At 42.0% G+C, this 12,215-nt stretch overlaps 1 protein-coding gene across 1 annotated transcript in view; it reads left to right on the forward strand.

Annotated features, from left to right (window-relative positions):
- The window catches only part of DMXL1 (Dmx like 1), a 1,414,533-nt gene extending 1,404,770 nt beyond the window's left edge, over positions 1 to 9,763 (forward strand). Inside the window, exons 42-43 of the mRNA XM_069226844.1 lie at positions 5,666 to 5,883; positions 7,900 to 9,763. Of these exons, the coding sequence (XP_069082945.1) occupies positions 5,666 to 5,883; positions 7,900 to 8,124 (443 nt within the window). The 3' untranslated portion in view covers positions 8,125 to 9,763. The remainder of the gene's footprint in view (positions 1 to 5,665; positions 5,884 to 7,899) is intronic.
- The last annotated feature ends 2,452 nt before the right edge of the window (positions 9,764 to 12,215 follow it).

A 12,215-nucleotide genomic window follows, 5' to 3' on the forward strand; every position in this document is an offset into this window, starting at 1 on the left:
CCTCGGATGTGCAATCGACATTATTGGACCTTCCTTTTGATGGTGACAAGCTTTTTGGCGCCAAGGCGGATTCGGCTTTAGAAAGGTTCAAGGACAGTAGGGCCACTGCCAAGTCGTTGGGCTTGCAAGCCACTTCTTCTTCTTCCTCCAGATTTTTTAGGGGGTTTCGAGGATTTGGTCGTGGTTCCTCCTCCTCCTCCTTTCGAGGAAAATTCCAACAACCCACCTCTGCTCTCTCCTATAGATCCTTTAGAGGGAGGGGTAGGGTCCGTACCAGGGGAGCCACTCAGCAGCACTCTGCCTCATCCTCTGGAGGGGTGCAGCATGGGAAGCAGCCTTAGGCTTCCGCCAATTCCTTCTCACTCCACTCCTGTAGGGGGGAGGTTACTGGATTTTCTCATCAGACTCCTGGGTTACCAGCATTGTGGGAAAAGGCTATACCCTACCCTTTTGGGAGTTTCCGCCCCCCATCCCGCCCCGTCCTTCCTACTGTTCAGAACACCTCCTGTTACTAGAACAAGAGGTTCGAGTCCTCCTTTCAAAGGGTGCGGTGGAGTTGGTTCCAGAGCAGGAAAGGGGTCAAGGTTGTTACTCGAGGTACTTCCTGATTCCCAAGAAGGATGGTCGGTTGAGGCCAATCCTGGACCTGAGGATCTTGAATTGGTTCCTCAAACAGGAAAAGTTCAAGATGCTGACCCTAGCTCAGGTGCTTTTGGCGCTGAACAATGGAGATTGGATGGTGTCTGTCAATTTGCAGGATGCTTACTTTCATATCCCGATACTCAAGTCGCACAGGAAGTATCTCCGGTTTGTGGTGGGGTCGCAGCACTATCAGTTTGCGGTCCTCCCGTTTGGTCTTACTTCAGCACCTCGAGTCTTCACGAAGGTGATGTCGGTGGTTGCGGCAGAGCTCAGAAGGAAGGGGATAGCAGTATTTCCTTATCTGGACGACTGGTTGATCAAAGCCAAGTCTCCGGAGCTCGTGTTGCATCACCTTCAGTCGACCACTCAGTTGTTGTTCGACCTGGGTTTTTCGGTGAACGTGCCCAAATCTCACCTAGAGCCCTCACAGCGCCTCCTGTTCATAGGGGCAGTACTGGATACAACATTGAATCTAGCCTTTCCTCCGCCTCAGCGGATTCAGGACATTCAGGCGTTGGTTCCAATGTTTCGAATTGGAGCGGTTATTCCGGTCCTCAAGGTCTTACGTCTGCTCGGTCTGTTTGCTTCTTGCATTCTGTTGGTCACACATGCTCGCTGGCACATGAGGGCTCTTCAGTGGTGCCTCCGAAGGCAGTGGTCTCAACACAAAGGAGATCTCTAAAGGCTCGGTGAGGATCTCCAGAGATGCTGCCATGGATTTGAAATGGTGGATTGCGGACGGCAATCTTTCCAGAGGAAGGCCGTTCTCGCAACCTCCACCTGTGGCCACAGTAATAGCGGAGGCTTCCACTCTAGGGTGGGTAGCTCATCTGGGGGACCTGGAGATCAAAGGTCTTTGGTCTCCAGTAGAACAGATGTTTCATATAAATCTGTTGGAGTTACGGGCTGTACGTCTGGCTCTCAAGGCCTTCCTCCCATCCCTTCGCAGTCAGTCGGTTCAGGTCCTGAAGGACAATACTACCGCGATGTGGTATATAAACAAACAGGGAGGGGTAGGGTCGTACCTTCTCTGCAGAGAAGCTCTTCGGCTATGGTCCTGGGCAAAGGACCATCAGATTTGCTTGATAGCAAATCATCTGGCCGGAGTCTTGAACGTACGTGCGGACAGTCTCAGTCGCCATTTCTCGGCCGATCACGAGTGGCGCCTCCATCCGGATCAAGTCCGTCTAATCTTCCAGATGTGGGGGTTTCCTCGGATAGATATGTTTGCCACACGGGAGAACTCGCACTGCCCGTTATTCTGCAGCCTCCAGTATCCGGGACAAGGAGCATTGGGGGACGCGTTTCAGATGACCTGGTGCGACCAGTTGCTTTGCGCGTTTCCCCCCATACCTTTGATTCCTCGAGTTTTGAGGAAAATACGCCAAGACCAGGCCCAAGTCATCTTAATAGCTCCGGATTGGCCAAGGAGGGTATGGTACACGGACCTTCTCCAACTCTCTCTGTGCCCTCCGCTCTGTCTCCCTCTCAGGGCAGACCTCCTCTTGCAGTCGCAGGGGCAGGTTTTACACCCCCACCTCCAGAGCCTGCACCTTCATGCCTGGAGATTGAACGGGGCAACCTGAGTTCTTTCTCTCTCCCGCCTGATGTAGTGGATGTTATCTTGGCGGCCAGGCGACAGTCCACTAAATCTATCTACGCTAATAGGTGGTCTAAATTTGTGGTTTGGTGTGGAGAGAGGCAGATTGATCCCTTACGTGCTCACTTGTCAGATGTTTTATCTTTTGCATTGTCTCTAGCACAGAGGGGTTGTGCAGTGGCTACGGTTAAGGGGTACTTGTCTGCCCTTTCAGCCTTTCTTTGCCTTCCAGACCAGCCTTCTTTGTTCAAATCCCCTATAGTACTTAGATTCTTGAAAGGTCTTGTTAATAAATTCCCTCCTACCCCTTTCGTTATGCCTCAATGGGATTTAAACTTGGTTCTAACTTTCCTTATGGGGTCCCCTTTTGAGCCCATGCACTCTTGCCCCATAAGATTATTGGTCCTAAAGACGGTTTTTCTGGTTGCAATTACTTCTGCAAGGAGGGTGAGTGAGTTGCAAGCTCTATCTGTGAAGCCCCCTTATACATCTTTTTATGGGGATAAGGTGGTGTTGAGGACCAAGGCTGCTTTCCTACCGAAGGTTGTTTCACCCTTTCATATGGCCCAAACGATTACTCTTTCCACGTTTTGTCCTCCGCCTCATCCTTCAAAGGAGGAAGAGAGACTTCACCGCTTAGATCCTAGGAGGGCGCTAAGCTTTTATATGGATAGAACAAAGGATTTCAGGCTGGAGGATCAGCTCTTCATCGGGTACATGGGAAAGAGGAGAGGAAAGGCAGTCCACAAGAGAACACTCTCCAGGTGGGTTGTTCTTTGCATTAAAATGTGTTACTCGTTAGCAAAGAAAGAACCTCCTTATGGTATAAGAGCTCATTCCACCAGAGCTAAGTCAGCCTCTTCGGCCTTGGCTAGAGGTGTTCCTGTGGTTGACATCTGCAAGGCCGCAACTTGGTCATCCCTTCACACTTTTGCGAAGCACTACTGCTTGGACTCTGAGGTCAGAAGGGATGGCCATTTTGCACAGTCGGTGCTGCAGGATTTCTTGGTTTGACCATTCAGGCACCCACCACCGAGTGCGGTACTGCTTTGGGACTCTATTCATTAGGTGAGGAATCCACAGGTAGTTGTGTCCATCAGAAGAACGAGTTACTTACCTTCGGTAACGACTTTTCTGGTGGATACATTAGCTACCTGTGGATTCCTCACGGTCCCACCCGTCTCCCCGTTGCCTGTCTGGTCTAACCAAGTTGTTCTTGGGTGTGCTCCTCTTGGTTTTGAGGTCTTGTATATATTTTGTATATATGTTTATATGTATATATATTGTTCATATATTTATTAATTTGTTTAAAAAAATAAAAAATAAAGGAAAAGGATGAATTAAGTTCTTAGGATGATGTATTCATTTGGAATATCATTAAATATTGCTATTTGTTCTTTTATCTCAATGGCCTATTATTCTCAGGCACGTAAAAAAATGTTGGTACTGACGACGGCGAGGACCTCTTATTGCCTGTATGACGTCAGACGCCGTCGCGTGGGCAATTGTGACGTCCTCGCTGACGTGCAGAAGCTAGGAAGAAGATTTCCGTTGAATGCTGGCGCAATAGGAGTATTCATTAGATGAGGAATCCACAGGTAGCTAATGTATCCACCAGAAAAGTCGTTACCGAAGGTAAGTAACTCGTTCATCTGGCTCCACTAGAAGAGCAAAGGGAAGCTGAGGATGATGTGCTGGAGGACTTCTTCTCCAACCTCCATCCCTTAGGAGCAATATCCTGCCATGGCTACGGAGAGACATGGCTTTCTAAGGTGTGTGGCAGGACTTGGAACAGGATCAAGACAAATTTCCTGTACCTTCTTGATTTCTCTTGCAATTTGAAAGGGCGTATGGGATTTCCTTACAGGAGGGTGAGAGTAATGAACCCCAAGAGAGAGGCACAGGGACCTTCTTAAATCTGCATTGGAAGGTCTGCATTTCGTTTAACAGAGAGAGAAATAAAAAAAGTAACTAGAGGAGGAAACTCTTTCCTGCTGTAGAAATTAGGTTGCCAGCCATCAAAGCACCTTAAGAAGAATAAAGAAGCATTAAGAATTTGCCTACATAGTATTTGGAAGATTAACTCTTTTGCATGTTTTTTGACTACTTAAGTTTGGTTTCTGTTTTGGGGATCACCCAAGGTGGTGGAGGGTTACGAAGAGTGCACTCTAGGAAAAGGCCAGAGTTGGAAGGGTCTGGCTAGCATTGATGGACACCAGGAGAAACAAAAAGAAAAGGGACATGGTAAAAAATTGGCAAGTGACGTTTTCAACTTGTTTGTGACACTCTTATGACTGTTAATAAAAACAAATAGGTCTATGTGGTATTGGTATGTATTATCGTAAGGTAGTTTGTACCAATGGAGGCGCCATACACCTTGAATGGTTTCATATAAAATGTTGGATAAGTCATAGTAAATGTGTGCATACTATGCCCAGAGGAGGACGAGAGAAGTAGCAAGTTACTTTGCTTATGTGCACTTTATGCCACTATCTAGTAAATAAAAGATTCAGAAGAAAAGTGGAGTAAGAATCCATCATTACAGTCTATTTGAAGCCACCCACCCAACACATTCCGTCATTTTATTCTGATCCAGCAGTTGTTAATGACAGTAGAGAGGTGCCACGTAGTTTAGGTGACTTTGTTTTAGGTTGACAACCATGGTTTGTGGTGGTTATGGAATTGGCAGTGGAAGAACATCCCTTGATTTGGGCTACAAGAAGGCTTTTGATAGGACCTGCAAGGTGAGAGCATCTTTTGGTTTAGAGCAGACTTCCGAATCTTCTTGTTTAGGAATCATTAGATCATTGTGACACTTCAAATGTCAGTAGCTTGCTTGACAGTTTCATTTATGTTTTGAGGACTATACAGAATGGTGCAGTGGAATGCTTGAAGTACTATGAGAAAAGATCATTGAAATCTAACCTGGATGGTAAGGTATAGTTGTGGATTTCTTAAGTGAAGCCTCACAAAGGAGTGGCTTTGTCAATAATTGCAAGATGTTGTAGAGCATGTAAGAGTTATCAGTAGATATGAGTTGATTCAAGATGCATTTATTAAGATGAAATGTGAAACAAAGGGTTGTGATGGGAGCTTGTATTTAGGATATTATAAAGGCGGGTAATTGAATGAATGCAGGTGTGTTTGCGAAGCACTATTTAAGTCCACTGGAGCATATTGCAAATGGATAATGCTAACACTTGTCTTGCTATAAAACGTAGTCCTCCATGGCTTTGTGATAGGAGAATCTATATTATATTTATCTATTGTTCTAGTTATATCCATTAAGCCGGCACAATGTACACGCAATTGCACAATATCGTTAACCTAGATGTACTAAAGTAGTAATATGCAGCTCAACATCCTTTGAAAATTAGCCAAATATTTTTCTCTACTCATGTTGCTTCCTGCTTTTGATTTCAGCTTTTACATGCCATGATAGTGGAGCCACAGTTCTGGCATATGCTCCAAAGCACCAACTATTGATTTCAGGAGGGAGAAGAGGTTTTACCTGTTTGTTTGATCTTCGACAAAGACAACAACGGAAGATGTTACAGTGTCATGAATCTCCAATTAAAGCAGTTGCTGTTGATCCAACAGAAGAATATTTTATCACTGGCTCTGCAGAAGGAAGTATAAAGGTACTGAAAATTAATTGCAGAGAAAGATAATAGAAATATATAATTAAATATATCTAAACGTACCTTGCACTTTTAGATGTATACATGGAAACATTTCTAGAAGTATTTCCCTTGGTATAATTTCAAGTTCCCTCCTCCCCCTCCTCATTCATTCCAGTCGTTTTTATGCATTGATTACCTGCAAAGAATTTCAGAATACCTGTATTTCCTGGCAGATGGACTCCAAGATTTCAATTATTAACTTGTGTCTCTATATCTCATGGGCAAAGCAACATGTATGATTAGGATTTGAAGTTGTCATACATGCTTATTGTTTGTGTGGTGACCTACCAATTTATTTGGACAGCTACATGAAGGAGCTCTTTCTGACAGTCCAATTAAGGTGGAAGGGGTGCCCCTGCCAACTCAAATCCACTCTGGATAAGTAAAACTAAGTTCTGAGAGATTTCATGCTCACTTCTTGGTAGCTATGACACAAGCAGCAGGCAATCCCCCACAAGAGTATGTGCTTAGTTCAAGCAGTACCAACAATTTAAAAATATGGAGCAAACACAATAAAGACATTTATAAAAATAAAGAAAACTATAATGAGCAAAGAGACACCAAGAGCTTTAAACTAGCTTAAGGTGAACCAGTGATCTGATTTTTTTAAAGTCAACGGTTTTATTTTCAGGCTTAGTTTCCAGCTGCTGGTAAACCTTCTTCTAGGCAGCCATGAAGACCTAGATCCTCATCGCAGGTTCTGGCCACCTGGTTATTTCTCCTGCCAGGTCTCCTGGAGGGTCTAGACTCCCTTAATCAGCTAGACTCTTTTGGGGCACAGGAGTCCTTCTGCCTTTTCTCCTTGAAGCCGGTAAACAGGAGGCCAACCACTTGACCCTTTTCTTGTAGCAAGAGCCAGGAGTCAGGATTCTTCTTCCATCAGGGCCACGTTCCTCAGATATAGTCTCCTTAGGTCCTTCTGAGGAGGTAGAGGTGCCATATTTATCCTGTGCACTAGTCAGTGGTTGGAAAACTTCTGTCACCCAATCCCAGCAATTTCTTCACAGCCCCACCCTCCACCTCTTTTTTTGTTTGCAGCCTTTCCTCTTTGCTTTGTTGTAAAATAACCTAGGAGATCCTGTTTCAAGATGTTAAGACCCAGTTTTCCCTGCCATCTGTCTCTGCAAGGCATTTAAACTGCAACATAACCAAAGAACAGTGGTGATCCTGGAAGAAATATGTTCTTGTCACATATGTGGGTGGTGACCATATATGCCAATTAACTTCCTGAGCCACAGATGCATTCTAAGCACAGTTTACAATGGGCATAGGCACTGTACTGTTTAGCAGTGGTTAAGTGCTCAGAGTTGTGTAGTAAAAAAAATAATAAGGTCCAGAAAAAGGAGAAAAATCTGTGTGACCATACAGAAAAGGTAAATTTGTTACACTGACTTGGAAAAATGTTTGTGTATCTGTAAGCAGTTTTACATATATTAACAGTCAGTGAGACTGCAAGTGATATGTCGGAGGGATTTCCAAAGGCATAGAATAATAATTTCACATAAATAATGAGATCTTAACTCAAAAACTTAATAACAAAAAAATGCACAACTACTTCATTGGATGCTAATATTTTTATATGAAATAGCAGTAAGTTTTTTAAATAGCAACTGACACACCCCTGCACCTAAGCTTATTTCAGATCTCTCTTTATTCACAAAAACGTTTTTTTGTAATTTGGAGTCAATACATGGGTGTGTATGCACATGCACAAAGTCACTGTACCCTCCCTCTCCTGCTCCAAAATCTGGTATGTATGATGGCATAAATCACTTTTATTCTAAACATATTTGCTATTGCAGTGAATTTTCTAGAAAACCTATATATTCTTTGTTTAATTTGTGACATCCTTGTTATCATAAATCACCTTCCTGCAAATGTTGTCTTTACTACTTAAATTCAGATTTTTACTAAACGGGTACACTTGCTTGATGTCTGTGTTTTTATAATAACATGATTGTCTATTCTTTTCAGATATGGAGTTTGACGAATTTTAACCTTCTCCATACTTTCATCAATGAGCATGCCCGACAATCCATTTTTAGAAATATTGGAACTGGTGTAATGCAGATTGAAACAGGACCAGCCAATCACATTTTCTCATGTGGAGCTGATGGCACAGTGAAGATGAGAATTCTGGCTGATCGGTTTGGCACTGCAAATGAAGTGCTGAAAAATGAAGTGAAGTTTATGCTTTAATGACATTTACACGCTAAGATTAATTTCTTTCAAAGACATTTATATTCCATTGAGCTGGTCAATGGACGGAATGTGCAATTATGAGTTTTACAGTTTTGCCCTCTAATGTAAAAAGCTTTACTTTGTCACAATTTGTCCTGAAGCTTTGTTGAGTTGCTCCTTTCTCCACAACCCCTTCCAATGCACTGATGCCTTAAAGATGATCTAGAAAGTCATTCAAACTCACTTGCTCTATTGCCTAAAGTAAGAGACATAAGTGACAATGTAAAAATGTTATATACATATAATGTGCATTGCTGCTGAAGTCTTCTATTAGTAACAAACTGCCTACGTTTTAACTTTGTCCAGATATATGCACATTTAGAAAAATATTTTTAAACATTGTCTATATCTTTCAAAGATTATAATTTAATATTCATTTATATAAGTATATATGTACATATATAAATATCATATGAGTGATATTTTAGTTCCGTTGCTGTATTGGGAAACTACAAAATGTGGATAAAAAAAAGTTGTATTCTTTCAATGACAAGAGTATGCTTCTACTGTAGATAAAAACAACAGAATAGAAAATATTAATTTGAATATATCATTTTAGGATGACACTAGTCTACAATGCAGAAATGATTTTCTACATTTAAAACATTTACTGTATCACTTAAATAAGCTGATTCATTAAATATACCATGCTACAAGATGTAAAATACTTGAGGAAAGGTAAAAGGAAAGTGTAGTTAAGTAGAAAATCAAGTAAAAAGGCTAATATGGGAGTTCAGGGCACTTTAGTTTTGCCAAATCGTATACTAACGTTTTGACCAAAATATTGAAAAGCACAAAGCCTTTAAAACTTTTTTTAATATGCGGAAACTATTTTGGAACTCTTATAGAAATGATTCCCTGAGCTACTTCAGTGAAGTATGAAAAAATATACATTGAATTATTGTTTGTCATGTGAAAATAGACTTAAATGCAAATATAATGGCCAATGAAATTCAATTGTACTACATGTTTGTTGCCAATAGAAATATGATTGTTTTGTAAAATATTTTATTGTACAGTCAATAAGCATTGTTTTGTGTAACAAACCTTATCAGTTTCATGATCATTGAGGGTTGATATTGTCAATTTAGCACTAAGCCAATAGTGAATTTTGTAACATACTCAGGATACTTTAATTTAAAAAGTATAATTGATAAAAAAATATTTTGTAAATTGTACTATATAATGATTTTCAGTATATATTTGAAAATCTTGTGTACAAACACTATCATGAAGGAACAAGTTTATGCACATGATAACCTGAACATAAAAACTGTGCTGTTGCACATTATGGAATTGATTTTGCCACAAGAGACCTGCAAAGGACGTTTTAAAGCAGTTTGATTGAACCACATTGGAAACCTTATTCGTCGTTAACATTCAGATTGTTCAAGATTTAGGCCTGCTCATGGTTTCAGCAGTTTTCAAATTAAGAAAACTTGCTGATGCAACAAAAATGTGTCTGGAAACTAATGTGTGTTTTAATTAGGGTTACAATGATAGTTACATACACTTACAAAGTAAATTAAGAAAATTGATGCAAATTCAAGTGGACATCTCACTTATTCATAAACATTTAAATAAAAATCATGCAGAGCTTCTGGCTCAAGGCGGGTTATTGTTTGATATAAGTTTGGCAGCTGCAATTTTTTTTACTATGAATGAAATTGAATTAATTTGTAATAGATTTAAAAACATTTATATATTTTGTGTTGCTTTAAAAGCTCAAAATCTTCCAGTTTGCATTGAGAAAGTAGCAAATTATTATTAATCTGTTAAGGGTAGTTATACAAGATTAGACAAAAAACAATACAGGTTTATGTAGACACTCTGTCAATAACAGCCTCTAAATAGTCTGTAGACACCTCCCTCACTCCTCCAATCACTGGTTTTCAGCCTCAAGTTTTTAATTATGACACTGATACTTTTTTGGAGCATCCTGGCTGGTCCATTTCCCCACGATACACAACAGCACAGTAGCCATTACAGGCTAAAACAGTTGCCTGTTTGCAATATGTTCTCATTAGTACCACATATAGTTGCATGGACAGTTAAAACTACATATGTGGTAAGTATTTCAAATAGCAGCTCTGTGTTTACATTAAAAAAACTTTCAATGCCACACAGCAGACTAACGTGCAGATGTTAGGTGCCCTACAGACTACTTAGCATTTAAAATCAGCTGGAATATTTAATTCGAACAGTTTTGATGGTGGGCTAGCAGAGAAAAAATATCATCACCAGGCTCAAAACAGTGTGATTACTGTCACTACCTTTAAGTTTTTTTATTTTTAGACCATTTCCCCCAAGACTGACCAAACTATCCTCCAAAGATAACAGAAAACCTGATAGTGAGCTCTGATATTAATACCCCCATAATCTCCCTGAGTAGTTGTAACAAACTGATTTTATCAAAATTAATGCACACTAGATTGATCTCATAGAAAAAGTTCCTTATTTGTAAAAAAAAATAATAACAATACATTACAGTAAATTTGCTGTTTCGTCTCGAGTTCAATAAACAAACAAAAATACCCCTCCCAGAAAAGGTTCCCCACAGCTCCCAGACCCTTTTGTGCTCATACCCTACAAATTGGATCCTAAGGCAGTCTGGTTAGAAGGATGTCCCCTCTCCACCACACATTGTAGGAACTATGGGGGTCATTATGACCTCGGCAGTGAGTGTTAATGTGGAAGTAGTACTGGCAACAGGCTGGAGGTACGTACCGCCACATTATGAGAATGATACCACCATGGCGGTATCAGCCACCGGGCCAGAGATTGCAGTCTCCAGCACGGTGGCCGGCACAGTACCGCCAGCAGCATTATGAGCCTGCCTACCACCGTGGTTTTCGTGGCATTAGAAACGCCATGAAAACCATGGCTGTAGGCCCTACCACTGAGAGGTAATTCCTTCTCTGTCACCAGTAGGTGACTCCACACCCCCCAACACTCACCTGACACATCCCCTCCATCCAAAGATCCCCCACCCCTCATACACACACTAACCCCCCACCCCGACATTGAAATACACCCCCTCTGATCCAAACACACACACACACACACACATCCCACCCCCTCCGAATTTCTCACTCACCCCCCACCCCATACATGCACACACCCGCAGACACGCACCACACATACACCCAATCACTCATACTGGCATACATGCATTCATACAAGCATACTTCCAGACATGCTCACATACATTCTTAAACACAATCACACTGACATGCAGACACGCACTCACTTCATCATTCTTACACGCATTCACTCACATGCATACACCCACGCAAACAACATACACAGACACATTCACATACACACATTCATGCACACACACAGACACCCTCCCACCCACCTCCCCTGTCGGAAGCTCAACTTACCTTGCGCAAGGAGGTCTTCCGGCAGGGAATGGGAAGGGGCAGTGCTACCGCCAGCAGCGCCTTGCCAGCAGCGCCTTGCCTGGCCGTATCACAGGTCATGATACGGCTGGTAGCGTTCTACTGGCATGGCAGTGCTGGTGGTAGCAGCGCCACCTTACCTCCGTCCGCCACCATGAACACTGCTGGATTTCTGCCCTTCTTGTGGCGGAAGTCCGGCAGTGCTCATAATCTGGCAGACGGATGGTAGCCGCGGTGACGGAATTTTGGCGGGAATTTTCAAATGTTCTGTAAATTTGAAGGAATTTGAAATTGGAGGCGAAAAATTAAATTAGTATCCTCAGACTGATTTGTGAGAGCAGTGCAAGTTGATCAGACTGAATATAGGGTGGCTGATAAGTGGACTCTGTTCAATTTAGAAATGCTTCATCTATTTTTTGTGTGTATTGTGTTTGGTTCAAATTGTAGAAAATGCTTATGCTGGGGCCTGTGGCTTCCAGTAATGACTCAGTACAAGTCCCTGGATTCCAATACTCATTCCTTGGGGGCAGAAGCAGCTTGTGGCAAGTAGAAGGGGCAGGGCGGTGCACGGGGGAGGTGGCGGGGATTAAAATAAAATACAATTTTGTTAAAAAAAAAACGTACCTTAACTACGGCGCCGCTCCA

Source organism: Pleurodeles waltl, chromosome 1_1 (assembly GCF_031143425.1).
Source record: "Pleurodeles waltl isolate 20211129_DDA chromosome 1_1, aPleWal1.hap1.20221129, whole genome shotgun sequence".
In the NCBI taxonomy this organism is placed as follows: domain Eukaryota; kingdom Metazoa; phylum Chordata; class Amphibia; order Caudata; family Salamandridae; genus Pleurodeles; species Pleurodeles waltl.